General features: G+C 40.0%; 2 protein-coding genes across 2 annotated transcripts; one reads left to right on the top strand and one right to left on the bottom strand.

Moving 5' to 3' along the window:
* Positions 1-237: 237 nt before the first annotated feature.
* Positions 238-1,210, bottom strand: LOC126969653 (oxidized purine nucleoside triphosphate hydrolase-like). Its single transcript, XM_050815222.1, has one exon. The coding sequence runs from the start codon at positions 930-932 to the stop codon at positions 429-431; it is 504 nt and encodes a 167-aa protein (XP_050671179.1). The 5' UTR covers positions 933-1,210; the 3' UTR covers positions 238-428.
* A 12,158-nt stretch (positions 1,211-13,368) lies between these two features.
* LOC126969323 (uncharacterized) lies at positions 13,369-19,928 on the top strand. Its single transcript, XM_050814679.1, has 2 exons — positions 13,369-13,845; positions 19,920-19,928. Exons 1-2 carry the CDS (start codon positions 13,369-13,371, stop codon positions 19,926-19,928), a joined length of 486 nt encoding a protein of 161 aa, XP_050670636.1.
* The last annotated feature ends 651 nt before the right edge of the window (positions 19,929-20,579 follow it).

Below are 20,579 nucleotides of genomic sequence, written 5' to 3' on the forward strand. Positions count from 1 at the left end.
ATTGTGAATTAAAGTTATTTGAAAATGTAGATTAATTTTTATACCAATTATATTTTGATAGAACTTAATATTAAAAAATAAAATGTGTGACCTATGAAAAAGTAAGAAATGTTAACATTACTTTATTCATAATATATTTTACATAAAATACATAGGTGTACCAGCCGCCAGTCATTAAATCTTATAAAATCCAAAAATCTTATGAGAAAGGTGCCCCTAGATAGTAAAACAAAATCATTAATTAAATTAATGTTTATTGAACATGACAGTGTACAAAAAAATTATGATTTACTTTGAGCCCATGTGTGATAATAAGTCTCTTACATTAATATTTTTTTGTTCAGCCACGTACTAATTATCTACTATTATTTTTCACTTGTAAGTGTGTACAGAGAACAACATCTATTATTGTGGCTATAATATAAGTTCTAATCTCCTTTTTCATTGTAATACTCCTCCATTGATTCTAACTCTCTAATTTTGTAATTTAATAGAGTATCAACTCCATTAAAATTAAACTTTCCATAAAACAACTTGTTTTTTAACATATAAGGGAACCATATCCGATCGTCAGGCCACATATTATCAAAAGGTAGTTGATCTATTTGAAACCATCTAGGTAACATTTCCTCAGTTTCTATTGGTGTTCCATTAAATATGTTTGTTGAAAAAACCCTACAATCCATCATTACCGGTTCGCCTGTAAAAGTAAATTCTAGATGTGCCAAATTCTTTAAATCAGTAGTTTCAACTGTAAGCCCACATTCTTCGTTTAACTCGCGAATTGCTGCATCTAGTATACATTCATTAGGCTCAACTTTCCCGCCAAAACCATTCCATTTATTCATTCCAAATCCTCTTTTCTTGTAACCTAACAATATTTGGTTCTCTTTTCTGACAAAAACCAGAGTATATACTTTTCTGAGGACCATTATAGCACGTATTAAAAAAATAAAGGTTGACTAGCAGTGAATATATTTAATCTAACGGAATTATAGCTATTATAGGATAGGACTTATACCTGTTTCATTATCTTACTTATTAGGTAATCAGTTCAACACCAATTATTGAATTTAACGCTGTATTCACATTCCATTATGTTCTAAACAAACTAACAACACAAACAAATGATGTTAATGATATAATGTATATATATTCCTGGTAAAATTTAATTTTTTAATAATTATTCTATTATTTAAAGACAAACCGCCGACTTTACACGTTTTTTTTTTTATTTATTAACGGCCTGGACACAAGTCCTTTAAGCCAAACATGAAATTAATTTTCATATAAAAGAGTATGATATAATGATAAATATTTACAGTTAATGTACAGTGCTACAAATAAAATTATAAACAGGTTTATAAAAATTTGGGTTCTGCAAAATGTCTTTGATGTGGCGGGGTGTTATAACTGATGCTTGCAAGGATTCCTTTGTGGAATTGGTTATTTCAATTAAATTATGTGGTAGTAATAGATTACTACATCGGTATTACAGGGCAGCTGTTTCAAAGAAAACCTTTCAGCTAAGAAAATACGCCTTACAGGCAAGGGAATACAACATTCCACTTCCATTGCATTAATGGGCATACAACGCATAGCCCCACTTATAATTATTCTCATCAATCAAACTGTACTTATTTAAAAACACATAGTACCTTTGTCATTTTTCTAATCACTAGTAAGTAGTAACCTAATACTTAGTACTTACAACTCGGGCGAATCAACATGATACCTGGCTCGATGACGTTTATGCAATGTACAGTGCGCAAAAAAAAATTTGTGTCCATTACATTTTCTCGTACGAAAACGAATAATATTTTTATTTTTAAACGTGCATGTATATTATTAATTTGTTAAATTACATAGATGTAGCGGTTTTAGTAACTTGTAGGTCTCATTCGATTTATATGGAAATAAAATAAAAATTAATAGTTAGTCGTATTTATGTATTAGATATATTTATTTACTTTAGTAAAATAAAATATTTTTACTATCACGCTAAACCATTAGTTTTATCAATTTCTTCTATTCCAGATATTATATCGCTATTTTCATATATTAAAAATAAATAAAAAATATGAAAACATTTCAAATAATGGAAAGTGAATTAAATACAGTGATAGAAAGTGATACAGTGACAGAATTGGTGATTGATAATTGTACAAAGTCACCAAATACTATGTAAGTAAACAAATAAAAATTTATTTAAAACTTTTCACATACAAGCAACACTTGTTTTTTGTTTGGTTATATATATATATTATATATATGATTACCACGTGTTTTATTTTTGTGGTTGTATGTGTATACTTCATTTACGATTATTTTTTCATTTAAAATGTATTATTTTATTTATTATCCTATTCATGTTGCATTAAATAATCAGCAAGATATTGTCGCGTAGCAACGTTTCCACATACATGAAGAGAGTTGTCAAACTTCATGTCTTACGTTCCGGACGTTTTTTCCCGGTTACCCCTCCGCATCGTCCCATAAAGAACTTCGTTCAAATATCTTATAACAATAGCATATGATAACAGCAAGAGATTAACTCAAATATTTTAAAGTGCAAAGACACATGCAACGGTAAATGCGATGCTAGCAATTAGTGTGTTTAAAAGTTATAACAGTTAATGAAAAAATGTCTAAAGGAATATATTTTTTTTAGTTAATTATAATAATTTACGTAAAGCGTGATCTGTGACCAACGCAATCTATTGAAAACCGGCACCGGTACCGGTGCTTGTAATATACTCGATTGAATGAGTGTTCGATTTAGAAATACTAAAGTTTATGAAAGTGCCTTCTATTGTGCACTAGATGACGTGTAATCTATTACTATTTATTTTCAAGGTGAGCTTAGACGGCATGATCTATGGTTTAACACAATCTACTTTACTAAACTACAACACAAGTTACTAAAGTTAAGTGTACTTACAAATTCATATTCAAATATTTTTATTCAAAATAGGATGTCACATCACTTATTGAAAGTCAAAAAACTACCACCCATTCCAAAATGAATGCCTCAGGCCTGAGAAGAACGGGCGCAGCAAACTCAGCGAGCTTTTTTTTCATCAAAAAATATGTTGTACAATAAAAGTAACATTAACAAAGTAACATATTATAATTAAATTTATTATTTGATAGCCTGAGGGCGGTCGCTCCATTCCCAATCAGTGGTATCATTAAGAAAGGCATTTATGTTATAGTAACCTTTACCACACAAACGTTTTTTAACAATTCTTTTGAATAACGTAATTCTTTGTTTTGAACATTTTCTGGGATCCTGTTGTAAAAGCATATACATCGCCCCACGCCCCAAGACTTGCTAACTCGACTTAGCCATGATTCCTTAAGGCGTAGGTTATAAATAGCGCGAATAGCCCTCTTCTGCAGCACAAATATTGTATTAATATCGGCAGCGCTGCCCCACAGCAATATACCATAGGACATAAGACTATGGAAATAACTAAAGTATACTAGTCGCACCATATCTTTTGTAACCGCGTATGCTGCAGAACTAAGTCTGCTCGCCAATCCTTTCTATATGGGGCCCCATTGTAATTTGGAATCCAGAGTAATGCCAAGAAATTTAGTAGATTCCACCGGTTTTATCACCTCTCCGTTTAACAAAACACTTGCATCAACATTTTTAACATTTGGTACGGTAAATTTTATATATTTCGTTTTCTTGCTATTTAACAAAAGGTTATTAGCGCTAAACCAGTACACAATGTCAGATCGAATATCGTTCACTTCGTCTTTGAAAATCAGTGAAGTGTCGTCCGCAAACAATACTACCTTATGTTTTTTCTCTATAAGTTTAGGAAGATCATTTATATAGATAAGGAAAAGGAACGGTCCGAGAATAGACCCTTGTAGTACCTCCATACTGAGAGGAGTCCCAGGAGATCTCGTGCCATTCATGTCGACCTTCTGAATTCTATTGTTTAGATATGAAATCAGAAGATCGAGCGCAGTTCCTTTTATGCCATAATGCGTAGCTTCCTGACCAGCGTTGAATGTTGAACACAATCAAAAGCCTTAGAATTAGATAAATCACAGAAGATGCCAAGTGCATTCTGTGATTCCTCCCAGGCATCAAACATTCCCACTCAGTAATTACCCACAACAATTATCGATACTAACGCACGGACTAGTAAAAAAATAAGGACTCTGTGTCACCTTACATAACAGTGTAGCACCAAAACAAGCCGATTAACGTGTAAATACATAGCCCCACGCACACACTTACACTGCTACAGGCCGATAGGCAGCCATTATAAGAATTGTCATCTTCAGTGACGGATCAATTTGCGTCTCAATAAAATATTTTAAAAATGCCGTCGTGCATTGTGAAAAAATGTAAAAACGATACTATATAAGTATTTGTGGCCATATATGATTATTTAAGGAAGAAAAAATTGTGTAACTAGTATCCCCCGTAACCGCACACACACACTAGCATAACGGTGCTTCACTAATATCACGGCGTGGAGTCCTTCTTTTTTACTCGTCCATGTACTAACGCTATGTGGCTGACAGGAAATACATCTTATGTCTCAAGGTAATGAGCAAATTGTAGTACATAGATATAGAACCTAACGCTCAGAATTTTTGGTATTTTAGGAAAATACCTAGGAAGATTGTAGTTTGTACTTGCAAAAATAAGTTAAACGTAATGCTAATAAAAAAAAAACATTGAATTAGGCGTTAGTTTGCAGAAATCCATAATTAAGTGCAGAATCCATATTAGTGTTAATTCCGCCAATATTTGTTTTTAAAACAATTCGACACGTGTTTCGCCTCTACACGAGGCATCCTCAGGACGTATTGCCTCGCCAAAATCTGGCAGGTTTTGGCATTAACACTAAAGAAACCTTAAATCATTTGTATGGAATGCTAATGTTAAATTATCAAATAATGATATATTACTATGCAGTGAAATATAACGCTGTAGTTACTTTTAATTTTTGAGTGTTATAATAATTAACGTTTTTAACGGATCCTGCTTCGAGGGCGCTGCTGGCGATTTTTTTAACACACAACACAACAGGCTAACAGCGATTGACATACCAGTCTGCAGTAACAGCTGTCCTTCCATCTTCTAGCACAATGTCACGAAATGACCTTTCCGACCAAAGAATGAGGCAATCATATTTTTTCCTTGACTCTTCCTTTCTTTACCTTAGTTGGCCGATCCTCGAAAGGAAACACCTACTGAGCTGATTGTCCTTTGGTTTCGGGTTCGTAGCATTATACTCAGCTTTCATCACCTGTGACGATGTCAAATACAGTATTTGAGTCACCCCCGTGGAACTTATCTAACATTTGGCGACACCAGTCCACGCGAAGGTTCTGGTCGTCGGTTAAAATATGGGGAAACCATCTGGTACAAAGCTTCCTGACGCCTAAATGTTCGTGTAATATTTTTTGAACTTGACTCCTACTAATGCCTAGGCTTGCCCGTATCTGCTGATAGGTCACTCTCTTATCTTCCTCTATCATGCGTCGCACAGCACTGATGTTATCTTCAGTAGTCGCTGTTAAAGGACGTCCTTCACGCGGATCATCATTGAGATTGCTACGTCCACGGTTAAACTCGTTAAACCAATTGTAAATAGTGGCACGAGATGGGGATTCATTAGGAAATGCTAATCGCAGCCTATCATAGCTTTGTTGTTGAGTAAGCCACAACGAAAGTAATAATAAATCAATGACCGAAAATTTTCACGTGTAACAAGAACTTTAGATTTGCCACCAATTCACAAAAACAAATTACAAATGAATGCAATATACTACATTATGTTACCAAAGAGTTCTAAAATTGAAATACATAAAAAGTTTTCATTAGCAATGTTTCTAAGTGGCCAGTTCTAAGCATTTTCAGTGCTACCCACCTAGTAGGCTACGTTAGTTGCGATCGGATAGTTTGCATAACGTTATTTACGCATACACAAAAATCGAATCTTAAAACACAGTTACAATCACCCTGAAGATCCTGAGTAAATATGGCAGAAGAATGTCAGTTCCTTTCTGCAGAAGAATGAAGAAAGAAAGATGCCATCCTCCCCACTTGCTTTATAGGAGCGGAACAATTTAATCACCCATTTCACCTGTGCCGGGAATATTACTTTGGCAGACAGACCGACTGGTCTCTCAATGCGAGTTCTTTAGGGTGTACTCGTCTTACGTACCTCAACCTCAAAGTTGATCGCCCAGGGAAATGGGTTGAGACTAGAAGTTCCAATTTTCCTTCTCATTCGATATGAAGGTCCCATCTGGTCTTTAAAGAAGTCCCAGATGGTTCGGGCGTGTATAGGAATGCATTTTGACTTCCTCACATAGGGTCCTCTATGACGCTGTACGGGCCCTCCTGATTTTTTTATTGTATTCCATGTATACAAGACTTTTGTGTAAGCTGTCAAAATTTTGGTGTTATTAGCTATGTTGAATATTATGCGGGTTTACTTTCTAAGCTGCTCTAGTTTAGAATTCCGCCATGATACTTCTTGATTAAAGGCCTTTGTTTCTAGTAGTCAGCTCGCTTCTTGTATTACAGCCGACACAGCTATATCAAGACTCTCTACAAACTTGATACTCTTCGGAATTGATTCGAAGTTCCACCTTAGGGTTTCCTTGTACCCGTCTCAGATTCCTATAGGTCAGTTATTTCACAATTTTGCCCAATAGAGGCTTGTATGTCAATTATTTTACAATTTTGCCCAATAGAGGCATGTTTATTAAAACTATAAGTTACTAATGTAGCCAGCTGTTGCTTAAATCTAAGTGGTGGGTATAGGCTACCATTAGTTAATTTCGGCTTATAATTAATGAAATTATTTGTATCAAATAAAATTAAAGTTTTTCTATTGTGGAATGTCACATATACAAAGTTGTATTTAATTTAAATATTTTTCTATTTTGCTCCTGTGTCAAATCCGAGGAGTATGGGAATGTACACATCATCACAGGCAGTCAAAAGTGGCTGCTACGGAAAAAGTTATATGTTTATAGTCAGAAATGGAGTTTTCGTTACTCACACTTCACTTCAGTATAAGCCTAACAAGATTTTCCGTAGCGGAAGTTAGGTCCAAAACTTCCTGCCTTGCTCTAGTTACAAAGGTAGGTTAGAGTAAAAAAAATCCAATGTTTAGTTTGCCCACCAATAGTTTGGCCTTATGTTTTCGCGCATATTCAACCACAGACCTGATAGCATTGGTAGGGTCATTGTGCTCTCCAGGAGGATATGCCTAGCAAATAATTAATCTAGACCTAGTCCACTCTTAGATATACGCTGCTATTGAGTCGTCAGTGCATAGCTCTGTGACAGGCAAGAACTCAACATTTTTGTTAAAAATTATGTCGGCTCGAGGCCACACTCTACCTGCGTAAGATAAGGTCTTACCAGCGGCATTTAGTCCTGAGATAGTGCCATTAACCCAATAGTCTTGAATGACGGAGCGATCTGCTGTTCCTTCTCCCAGACAGCGCTCGATATATGTGGTGGCAGCTGCAGCACGGTGGACTTTGGACACTCTGTCAATATTAAGCTTCATATTCGTAAAGTAAGTTTTGATTTACACTATGTAATTGAAACGAAATGTGAAACAACCCAGAAAAAATTCTAGCTAAGTGCTCTATGTACATTATTCGGCCAGTAGGAATCCTGACGAAAAAAATAAATACTACTAACTGTTGTTTGTACATACGTCAGGTAGAGAGAAAATTTTTCCCTCCTTTTACACTTACGCCAAACAAAATAAGTGTATATCTTTTGTACGGTAAACGATACAGACACGACGATTAGACACAACTTTTTCGAAATAAAGACAATTCGATGAACACGTAGGTAATTTCAGTGCAGATATGTCAGTTTGTGAGATACGACAGTCAGCGGGGAGGGTGACGATATTATCTCACCTTGTCTGTCTTGAAATGTAAAACAATAACTTGAAAGAATTTTTACTAATTTTGGTCACCGGTCTGGTGACCAATGCATGTGTGATCTCATTTTAAAGCCATTTAAAAAAAAATATGCTAAATATTGGTTTCATAGTGTTGTGCAGTCGCAATTTTGCTATCGATGAGGTGAACATCTTAGAATACAGTAAATATGACTGCTTCAAATTAAAAAAAATATTTTACCCAATATGATGTTCGTTATTTTACCCAAAATGTTCGGAAAAGAAAAAGCTATAAAAAGATTTTTTTTAATGTGTGCAATAAGGTTGATGCCTCGCTGAGTATGAAAAAAATCTGGGCTGTGCCCTCCTGTCCTCCTCAGCGACCAGCTCGTGAGGTGTGCATGAGGATCAAATGAGACAGAAGTAACTGCAAATTGTTTATTTTCAATAAATTACTGGTTTAGATTCAAATAATTATCATTAATCAATCGCAAATAATAAAAAAGTAGTTTCACTTGTTCATTGAACTGGAATTGTTGATATTTGATATATATTGTTTGTTACTTCACAAAACTGAAAAACTTATCCACAAAATATTAACAGTTATCCAATGCTACAATAGTGCTGACACAGTAACTAATACTAAAGTGTTCACTTATAATATGTTTCCTTGGGGCTCGTCTCCGTCAGTCCAGGTCGGCGGGCAGCAGCGCCGCTCGCGCCAGGTTCCTGGCCAGCGCCAGCCGCAGCAGGTCAGCTCGGTGGCCGGTCCCCTGCAGGTGGCCGCGCCGCTCCACACTAGCCATGATGTCGTAGGTCTCCTGCGCGCTCAGCACGGGGCTTTCCGTCTCCAGGAGGGGCAGCGAGTCCAGTAGCAACGTCTCCCGGAAACTAAAATACAATAGTAGCTTATAATACTTAATCAAAATTGATTGGGAGGGCTCCGATATTCAAATTCAAATATTTTTATTAAAAATATGATTCAAAATCACTTTTTGAACGCCTTAAACTTCCACCCATTTAAAATAAGACTGCCTCAGACCTGAGAAGAACGGGCGCAAAAAAACCAGGGGGCTTTATAAAGATATGGATTTAAATGTAGTATCGTACAATAAACATTTATAATTAAAGAGCCTGAGGATGTCCGCTTCATTCCCAGTCTGTGGTATCATTAATGTTACAATAACCTTTTCTACACAAACATTTTTCTACATAATCATTCTTTTAAATTTCGAAAAGCAATCGTTTTGTACATTTTCTGGGATCATATTATACATCGCCGAATAAAAGACTTACTAACTCGCCTTAACCGAGTAGCAGGTATAAGAAGTTTATGTTTGTTTCTTGTGTTAACATTATGATTGTCACAGTTACTTACTTTTCACAGTCTCTTAATTTTTATTTAGAACATAGGTTATAAATAGCGCGAACGGCCATCTGCGCAGCACAAAGATGTTATTAATATCAGCAGCATATATCCATAGCAATATACCATAGGACATAATACTATGGAAATAATTAAAGTAAACAATCTTCGCCAGTAAACTGTCTATTTTTTTATATGCTGCAGAACTAAGCCTATTCGCCAATCCTTCAATATCAGCCCTATTGCAATTTGTACTGAACAAAAAAATACCACCTCTTCGTTTAATAAAATATTCGCATCTACTTTTTCAACATTCATGGCACAAGCTTCTAAAGTAACACGTTTTGTAAAGTGCTATAAGGCTATTAGTTTATTTTACCTTGAAAATAGGCATGAAGTCTTGTTATATATTTTAACTATTTGATAGAATATTTGAAAAAATAATTATTAGCTGACTGCTCATATAAAAAGTTACGGAGACATCCTTATTTATGTCCTTATTCCTATTTCACTATCTCTATTTTGTATTTAAGGATGTATATCTGTATTTGTTACTCACAAGTCCGGCGCGAGGTTGGACGTAATCAGAGAGACCAGAAGCTTGGCCGCCTTACGGTACTCTCTGTCCTTATACAGTCTGTGGAACTCGCAGTATTTACCTGCAAGTACACAACTCTGTCAAGAACATACAATAAAACAGCCACTCTTTTCAATCAAATGCTTCGGACAAATCACAAAAATACCCAATGCATCCTGTGACTCTTCCCAGGCGTCAAAGATGTGCTCAATGAGTCTAGTACCCGCATTAATTGTTGATAATCCCCTAGGGAAACCAAATTGGATTTTTGTTTAATAATTTGCAAAAATGCATATGTAGCTGCTGAAGCAAAAGTTTTTCAAAAATTTTACTAAAAACAGGCAGCATTGAAAAAGGCCTGAAATTAGCAGGGAAAAAGTACTGCCCGATTTAAACAAAGGTTATAATACCTTTGCTGTATTTCATGAGGTCAGGGAACACCACTCATTTATGCATTTGTTAAATATTATTGCTAATTCAGGTGCTATAAAGTCAAGTATGTTTTTTACAATATTAGTCGAATGGCCCCATAGGTGCTTTGTATTTTTTAGGTTAATTAATTTGAAGATTTTTAGTGCATCTTTAACATACTTAAATTTCAAATCAATGGAAGATACTGGTACGTATAATTTAACCATATCATGTGCTGCTTTTGGTGAAGAGTTTAGGTCTTTGGTAGTGATAATTGGGAGTTCGGAGAAGTATTTAAAAAATTCATTTGCAATTTTTATTTAACACATACAGGTGTTATGACAATTCGATCAAACAGTTTCATTGTTGTTTCCAAGTTGTTTTTACAACATTCCAAGTTGTTTTTACTTTATTATTACTGTTTTTAATTTAATCTGCAATGATTTCGCTTCATGACAAACTACTTAAAAGAGCTTGGAGTATTTTTTTTACATATATTTTAAATTCTTCACTATTATTGTAATGTTTCTCATAATAAAGGTCATATAAGCGTTTACGACTTTTGTGGATACCCATTGTCGCCCAATCCTTAAAACAATGTATGTTGTTTACTGTTACCGTTACTGGAGTAAAAATCCTGTCAAATTCTTCACAAAAGGAATTGAAGACAAATTAATTAGTATTTCATAATAGTAATTCTGTTTACACATATATACAAGAATTGCTCATTTAAAGGTATAACAGGTCGACCTGGCACCACAAACGGCACCCGTTTACGAGTTGACGCATGGACCGGCCATTTTTCCCTCTGCACATATTTGAGGGAAGAGACGAGTCGGCGCACGACCCCGCCGCAATCAATGCCATTTTAGGGGAGCATTGCCAGAAGCGCGTACGTTCGCCAGCAAGATTCTCAAGGCTCGACATACTCACTGGCGGATATAGGAGCCAGCGAGCAAATCAGCCGGTTTGTAAAGACTTTGAAGTGGTCCGTCGGCGACTCACCCAGCAGCAGCAGCTCGGGCGCGGCGGTCGGCTGCGCGGCGGGCGCGGCGGGCAGGCGCGCGCCCCCGCAGTAGTCGGATATAGGAGCCAGCGAGCAAATCAGCCGGTTTGTAAAGACTTTGAAGTGGTCCGTCGGCGACTCACCCAGCAGCAGCAGCTCGGGCGCGGCGGTCGGCTGCGCGGCGGGCGCGGCGGGCAGGCGCGCGCCCCCGCAGTAGTCGGATATAGGAGCCAGCGAGCAAATCAGCCGGTTTGTAAAGACTTTGAAGTGGTCCGTCGGCGACTCACCCAGCAGCAGCAGCTCGGGCGCGGCGGTCGGCTGCGCGGCGGGCGCGGCGGGCAGGCGCGCGCCCCCGCAGTAGTCGGATATAGGAGCCAGCGAGCAAATCAGCCGGTTTGTAAAGACTTTGAAGTGGTCCGTCGGCGACTCACCCAGCAGCAGCAGCTCGGGCGCGGCGGTCGGCTGCGCGGCGGGCGCGGCGGGCAGGCGCGCGCCCCCGCAGTAGTCGGATATAGGAGCCAGCGAGCAAATCAGCCGGTTTGTAAAGACTTTGAAGTGGTCCGTCGGCGACTCACCCAGCAGCAGCAGCTCGGGCGCGGCGGTCGGCTGCGCGGCGGGCGCGGCGGGCAGGCGCGCGCCCCCGCAGTAGTCGGATATAGGAGCCAGCGAGCAAATCAGCCGGTTTGTAAAGACTTTGAAGTGGTCCGTCGGCGACTCACCCAGCAGCAGCAGCTCGGGCGCGGCGGTCGGCTGCGCGGCGGGCGCGGCGGGCAGGCGCGCGCCCCCGCAGTAGTCGGATATAGGAGCCAGCGAGCAAATCAGCCGGTTTGTAAAGACTTTGAAGTGGTCCGTCGGCGACTCACCCAGCAGCAGCAGCTCGGGCGCGGCGGTCGGCTGCGCGGCGGGCGCGGCGGGCAGGCGCGCGCCCCCGCAGTAGTCGGATATAGGAGCCAGCGAGCAAATCAGCCGGTTTGTAAAGACTTTGAAGTGGTCCGTCGGCGACTCACCCAGCAGCAGCAGCTCGGGCGCGGCGGTCGGCTGCGCGGCGGGCGCGGCGGGCAGGCGCGCGCCCCCGCAGTAGTCGGATATAGGAGCCAGCGAGCAAATCAGCCGGTTTGTAAAGACTTTGAAGTGGTCCGTCGGCGACTCACCCAGCAGCAGCAGCTCGGGCGCGGCGGTCGGCTGCGCGGCGGGCGCGGCGGGCAGGCGCGCGCCCCCGCAGTAGTCGGATATAGGAGCCAGCGAGCAAATCAGCCGGTTTGTAAAGACTTTGAAGTGGTCCGTCGGCGACTCACCCAGCAGCAGCAGCTCGGGCGCGGCGGTCGGCTGCGCGGCGGGCGCGGCGGGCAGGCGCGCGCCCCCGCAGTAGTCGGATATAGGAGCCAGCGAGCAAATCAGCCGGTTTGTAAAGACTTTGAAGTGGTCCGTCGGCGACTCACCCAGCAGCAGCAGCTCGGGCGCGGCGGTCGGCTGCGCGGCGGGCGCGGCGGGCAGGCGCGCGCCCCCGCAGTAGTCGGATATAGGAGCCAGCGAGCAAATCAGCCGGTTTGTAAAGACTTTGAAGTGGTCCGTCGGCGACTCACCCAGCAGCAGCAGCTCGGGCGCGGCGGTCGGCTGCGCGGCGGGCGCGGCGGGCAGGCGCGCGCCCCCGCAGTAGTCGGCCAGCGCCCGCCGCGCCGCACGGCCGCCGCGCGCCGCGTCCCGGCCGCGCGCCGCCCACACCAGGGCCGCCGCCGTGCGCCCCGCGCTCAGGCGCCGCCGCCACATGCACGCGCTCACCGTCTGCTCTGCAACCGACAACGAAACGGGTCACTGACAGTCTCCATCCTCCCGCGATGAACCTTTCAGATGCTCCATACTCATTTCTTTTATGTGACTTGTGATGTATGTACTTAAAGGTATTATCATAATGTATGGAATTGTAGATCACACTTGACGCCACTCACAGAACGTAGTGATTGTATTCTCTTTGCTAGTCACAATTAAAACCTCGTTACGGAAGGACGTGTCTTATTTACTACTACCCGATATGCTTCAGTGGCGACGAGATAAACTAAAGTTACGTGTGCAATTTACACATAAAACAGTCTTCATAATGTCAATTGGTAAAATTAACGAGTTCAAAGTGCATAGTGATGATTGGAACTTATATGTAGAAAGATTAGAACAGTACTTTGTGGTGAATAAGATTCCGGCGGATATGCAAGTACTGACATTAATTACCGATAAATCCAAATCAAAAACGTTTTCTCAAATAGCGGAAATAATGCAAAAACATTTACAACCCAAACCCAGCCCATTAACGGAACGATACAAGTTACGTAACCGGAAACAAATGGACGGTGAGAGCATCGCAGAGTACGTATCGGTACTAAAAAAAATGTCGATCGGATGCGAGTTTGGAGAGGGTTTAGAAGATAGTTTGAGGGACCAGTTAGTGTGTGGGGTCAGGAGTGAAGCTATTCGACAACGTTTGTTCGCTGAGGAAAAGTTGGGCTTCGCAAAAGCATACACCTTCTCCATGAGCTTGGAAGCAGCGGAAAGAAATGCAGCGGTAGTAGAGGGACAAGATGTACACGGGGAAGTGACGACATCGGCGCAGTATCATGCCATGGCAGTGGGCAAGGAGTGGCGTGGCAAGTGGAGTGCGGATCGGCAGACGGCCACATACACGGGCGCCGGCGGAGCAGGGACGTCGCGAGGGGCCAGTAAGGGCACGCGGGCCTGGGGCAAACCTCCCCAAAACCATCAGCAGCGACAGGAGCAGTGCAAAGCGTGTGGACGTCTTCACAGCACGACCACGTGTAAATTCGCTAGATACGTATGTAGGGTGTGTAACCAACAGGGGCACTTGAAGAAGATGTGTACCATGGCAGCGGTACATCACACCACGATGGGCGGGCCACAGGGTGCGCACTACGGCGGCAGTCCATCGTCAATACGGTCAGACAGCGACGGCAGCGAGGAGGTAACTTGTGTAGATATTTATACCTTATCAGGAACGCAGTGTAAACCTATTTTAATAACAATTAATGTGCACGTGCTCACGAGCGCGTACCATGCAGGCGCGGCGTACGTGAGTCGGCTGCGTAGGTGGGTCTTGTACACTAAGATCTTCACCCTCAGAGATAGCATGAGCTCTTGATAATAGCATAGGACGAAGTAAAGTAACCGCGACGTTTGTTGACACGATGGTCTCCGTTACGTGCTCGTTCATCTTGAGCCGGCAGTCAATGGTGACCCCGAGGTACTTTACCGACGGGGACCACGTAATGTCCTGTCCATTTAGCTGCAACCTATGCTGGCCTGTGAGCACACTCACGTTACGTTGAAATACATGGTTATATACGTCGCATCATCTGCATACAGCGCCACAGTAGTCGTCGGTTTGAGCAGGATATCATCTGTGTATTTGGCGTACAGCAGGGGCGACAAGCAGCTTCCCTGCGGTAAGCCGGCGAACATCATTTCAGGCGATGAGATGGCATCATCTACCCTTACTCGAAACCGACGGTTTTCGAGTAAGTTGGCGACTAGCTTCACCAGGCGGGGAAGTGTCGAGGTTGCAGCTATTTTGTGAACAAGTCGAGTGTGCCAAACACGGTCGAACGCCTTCTCCATGTCCAGGAATAGGTCCTTGTTGAGAGAAGCGATGAGGGTGTGGAGTACCCTGGACAGCTGCAGCATGGTCCTGTGTTCAGCACGGAATCCAAACTGTTCTTCCCTAAGCTCGATGTGGGGTCTCACGAGAGACATCAGGAGAAATTCGAATATCTTCGATTGGGTCGCCAGAAGAGTTATGGGCCGGTAGCTTTGTGCTAGTACACCTTCCAGTCCGTAACCCGGCGTGATGGTCTTAGTAGTGCTCGCGTTGCGGTGGCGGTTAAAGTAATAACTACTGGAAGGTGGTCTGAAAGAAGCGCATCGATAAGAGTTTCCTGCGTCAGCTGGCAGTCGCACGTCACTGGGAACGAGCCTTCCGTTTGCCGGCCTTTAAGTGGCGAAGATGCGCAAGTCCTGGCCGCTGATCTGGAGCTCAACACCGAGGGCTTGTAGCCTATTCAGATTCACAATCGGGAGCGGTTGGTGAAGCAACCCCCTTCTAACGAGCACGACCAGTCCCCTGTACGGGCCGCGCTCGCTTACTTCATCCTTGCGGCAAGTGATGAAGCCTGAGACCCGAAGTGTGTTTGCCCTCGCCAGCAATGTTTCGCTGATGAGGGCGATGTCTTTGTTCTGGTCTCGAAGGATTACATACCTACTTAGAAAAACAAAACTGAGCTATTTTTATAAGATGACCTTATACTAGGTAGATACAGCAAACGATAAGAAGTCAACCCTAATGTCGTCAGAAGAGGTAAATAAGAGTCAGGCGATAGAAAGAGAGGCAAGTTCTAGGTGAATAAAAGGTTAGTAGCGCTGTGCGATCTGAATTACACCTTGTTGCATGACCGCAAGAGTACCAATTTCTTTAATTGATTTTGCGGAGTGAGACTTCCCGAAAATCGTGTAACAACCCAAACAAGGGACAGACCGATATAAGAAGTGTTGTTGACCCTACTAGTTGCGTAGTACGTTATAAAATATTCACGACCATTTATTTTTATATCCGATTAAATTAAAGTAAGTCTTATGTTCTATTCTATTTTATAATTTGATCTTCTAGTACTGTACCTGTGAAAACTAAATAAAAATTCCTTCAGTTATTTTTTAAACGTTTGATAACAAACAAGAAAAATACAAATAGTTTCTTGTTTAGTATTCTGTAACCGAAGGTTAACTAACGAGAAACTTACTAATACCGACCGTTGGCTATATCACTTAAACAACAAGATAGCAGAGCTGGAATGTTGTCAGAATGTGTATTAATTAGAGGTGTTCGTTATATTAGATAGCTGATAAAATAATCTAATATATATTTATAATCATATCACTTATTATAATCACTTATTATATATTAAAGCTAGCAAGCGTTATTTAATATTTATGTGAAACGCGATTTTTGTCACCTGCCAAATTATGCTCTAAGAGTACTACATAAGAACTAAATTCAAATGAAAGTCGTTTATAATTCATGCGATACACTTATTTTGTCACCTGCCAAATTATGCTCTAAGAGGACTGCATAAAGTTTATATTCAAATAAAAGTCCAGTTGAAATTGGAAATATATTAGGCAATTAATATATTTTGTTTGGCTGTCCAACTCGTTAGATTATTTTGTTTGTTTGAGTAAATATTAAATCAGATCGGATATAACGCGCTTGCGGTTCACTTGACTTCGTATGACGTAATTAATTAGTATTGAATATTGACTATCGTGCGTTTGTGAATGATTTTGAATTGATTGATTTGAATTAAAAAAGAAGTTTAAAAGTGTTATAAAAGTTGTACCTATATTTAGTTTGGCATAAATAAAATAATAGATAATTATATCTTATCATAAATCATAATTTCAGTCAGACAGTCCTAAGCATGTTTAAAAAGTACGAAGGAAAGTTCAATTTTTTATTAAGTACATAATTAGTAACCACTTTTAAAAGCTCACACAACAATAATGTATAGAATAATATTTAACAGCGCACGTTACATCAACATTATGTAACGAATAGCAACGATAATCAAACGCGTCATAAGTCATAACAAAGTGAACTAATATATTATAGCGTGGAGATCGCAATTTCAATATATAGCCGTTGCGAACATCTCTAGTATTAATTATTATCACTATAACAATAAATATTGCGGATTACAAAATGGTCTCGACCTCAATGCAACTTATTATTTTGAAGTTTAAAAAGATGATTCTTTATTGAAATTATTCAGTTTACACAAATAATGTTGCTTTAAACTACGCATATCCTCTATGCACTATGAATGCAAAACAACGATATATTTAATTCGATAAACCTACATACTTAAAAATAAATCAAACTCTTTTAATTCTATTCTTTCTTGAGATGACGTCGCCAGACCTTAGCACACGCTTTAAGTCGCGAAATTGATACAACGATGAAATGTACCCCACGCCCCACTCTCCTTTAAAATTTAAGTTATTTTTAAATAATTACCGCAAGTTCACAACTCACCAACTCCAACCAGTCCATACTTCTTAGCCTCGGCAACCACCCGCATGGCTTTTGCCTCACTGTCAATGGGAATTCTTTCCAACAACAACTCTGCCCTGTTCAGCCCTTCGGCAGCGCAGGTGGCCAGGTAAGACAGTCCCGCGCACCACAGAGACCTGTGCTCCATCAGCAGCGAGCCGTACTCGAGGATCAGACTGTTCCGGAGACGTAATGTCACACTGCACGCAACAAAAAAGTTTTAAGAGGTAAACTTTGTAAATAATGTCAGTCTCTGAAAGAAAAATAAATATTATGACTGTTCATTGTCAGTACATTAATGAAAATTTAATATACGTTCACAAAAATCGTCACCTTTTTGCTCTTAATAGTGATTTTCATTATGATAACACTAGAAATAAGGGATTGCTTGTAACTAATTCTAGTAGGCTTCATAAGATACATAATAGCTTTAAGGGTAAATGTATATACTTCTACAATAAAGTCCCAGCCACTGTTCAGGCATTAACTATATAAATAAAAGCGAAATACCACTCACTCACTCACTCACTCACTCACTCACTGACTAATCACGAAATCTCAGAAACTACAAAGCCTACAAACTTGGAATTTAAAGGGACGTAGGTGTCGGCTAAGAAACGGATTTGAGACAATCCTCCCCTAAGGGGGTGAAATGGGGGTTGGAAGGTTATATGAAAGTCCTATGTTTTTGAAGTTAGCGATGTAAAAATCGTAATTTAGGTTACTCGCTATAAATAATAAAAGGTCGAGTAATAGGGGATGAAATTTTGTATGGGAAAGTTTTAAGGAACAGGAGGTGATATGGCAAGCCCTGAAAGATCTAGGAGTTATGAGCAAAAATGCTAAAGTACTCTGAAATATTTACATAGATAGCAGAGCAAAAATAAGACTGGAGAAAAAGGGTAAGAAAATAAAATTTAAATGAGAAGTATGGCAAGAGATCCCATTTAACTCAAACCCTTTGTGGCAGTACAGTAGGGAATCTTCTGCCAGATGATTTGGAAAAAAAAGTGGATTGGTATTCAAATCAAAGCAGGCTTAGCCATAAACACAAAAATAACGAAAGCCATGACTAATGGAAACAAAGAACCTATTTGTATGAATAGCAGCCTAATAAAATATATGGATGAATACCTTTATCTTGTTCAAATTATCCCTCTAAAAGACTCAACAAAATGCAGGGAAACAATACTGCAGGTCTGATGGACATTATGAACAACAGAGAAAAATGATTTGATGCCTATTTATTGTTTATCCTAACATACGGTTGATAAGCCTGGCAAAACTTGGTGAAAAGTATGATGGGGAACAAGTCAGAACACTACAGTGGAAATTGACAGGGCAGGATTGTATATCAATCAGGGGTACTAATACGGGTAGGAACACAAGATAGATTGATAAAATTAAGGCCACAGCAGGTACAGTACATGGTCAAGATTGGCTGGTGATATGGAATGCTCACAGTTGGAGGCCTTTGTTCATATTTTATAAGTAAACTGTAAAAGGTGCAAGTATATTTTAGTACAGAATCATATATGTGTTGAAATAAATATGAAAAATGAGTTAATCAAGCATCGGCTTTTATCATTTCTATCTCAACCAAAAGAAATGGTTTTTAAACTCACTCTGTCTGATGTTTGTCCAAGATCTGTAGTTTGCCACAATGGTATAGCATGTCTGTAAGGTGGGTAGCGAACCAGCCATTGTCTGACATTTGCTGAATTTCATGTATCACCTAAAAAAAGGCAAACAGTAGGAATTAATTTAAAAATAAAATAAATAGGCAGAAGTAGTGTAATTGTATATACAAATTGATGTATGTACCTGATGCAGATCACCTTCGAGCAAGGCCTGTATGATGTCATCGAGATGAGTGCGAGTGTGGGTGGCCAGCCCCGCGCAAGCCGCCCCGGCCGCCGCCATGTCGCGGCGCTTGGCCCACGGCATCGTGAACAGCACCCAGCCTCCCAGCAGGTCAAACCATGATGAGTACTTTATGCGAATTGACTCAAATGCTGAGTAGTCACCAATAATTATCTGAAAGTATTGGTCAAAAATCTTTTTTACACCAATACAACATGACCAGATTCAGGGAGTTCACATCCATTCAAATTGTATTGTTGCTTGTATAAAAGCATCCCAGGTTGACATAGACAACCAAGTATATTATAATATGTATGGTAGTGAAGGATTTCATTTTACCAGTAAAGATTGATTCACAACAGTTGGTTTTTTAGCTTCTGAAACATGTGATGATCTTAGAAAGACTAGAAAAGTACATAAAAAAAGACTTACACCAATATACTTATTTGTGGCAAGAGTGAAAGCTAATAAACCAGGGAGAGGCGACATTAAAAGGAAGTAGGGTGGGAAATTTTAGGAGTATCATATCATGCATTTTTTTGTATACAACTTTTAATGTTATCTGTGAGTAAAGCCATATTAATGAATTTACTCACGTTTTCGTCAGTGTCAGTGAGTAAAGCCATATTAATAGATAATAATAATGACTCATGAAAGTTTTAAATTTAACTTTTAAGGTTGTTTAGAAAAGAAAGCATTAGAGGTCAACTAAAGAATATACAGTCCATATTTCCCTCATCTTGGTCACAGTCACAAAGATTAAACCTATGTTTAGCAAGAAATACTGGAGAACAGGCATGATTAAGAGGTAGTGAGCATATTGTTAGCGACAATTATAGGTAGTTTAGTTAGTAATAGAATATAAATTAGAATGATTCCAAATTTTTTGTATAAACAGAAAGTATTAAGACTACAATAACATAAGGATAGCTAACATTCATCTCTTGATGAAAATCTCACATTAGTTTCTAACTCATAGAATCTTTTCAAAATGTGAATCTCAATATCCATTAAAATTGTTATACAACACAATGTACTAGTAGTCATTAAATATTCAATGTCTTCAATACTAAATATTATGCAGGATAGAAATTAATGTGGTGGTAAGTTTGAGAACAGATACCTTCATGATCAGCTCAAGCTGTGGTAGCTGTATGGCCCCGCTGGCCAGCCTGGATCTACACTCGGCTTGCCAGTGCTTCCATGTGAGTGTAAACTCTCCCGTTGAAATACCTCCATACACCTACACATATCAGTTATGACATTGCACTATTACTACATTTTATTTTATTTTAAAAGAATAATGACAGGACACACAACTTTCACCAATGGTAATT

The sequence above is a fragment of the Leptidea sinapis genome, chromosome 18 (assembly GCF_905404315.1).
Source record: "Leptidea sinapis chromosome 18, ilLepSina1.1, whole genome shotgun sequence".
NCBI classification, from domain to species: Eukaryota; Metazoa; Arthropoda; class Insecta; order Lepidoptera; family Pieridae; genus Leptidea; species Leptidea sinapis.

Excerpts from the sequence above, each read along its gene's own strand:
- LOC126969323 (XM_050814679.1), top strand. The coding sequence starts at position 13,369 with ATGTCAATTGGTAAAATTAACGAGTTCAAAGTGCATAGTGATGATTGG.
- LOC126969653 (XM_050815222.1), bottom strand. The coding sequence starts at position 932 with ATGGTCCTCAGAAAAGTATATACTCTGGTTTTTGTCAGAAAAGAGAAC.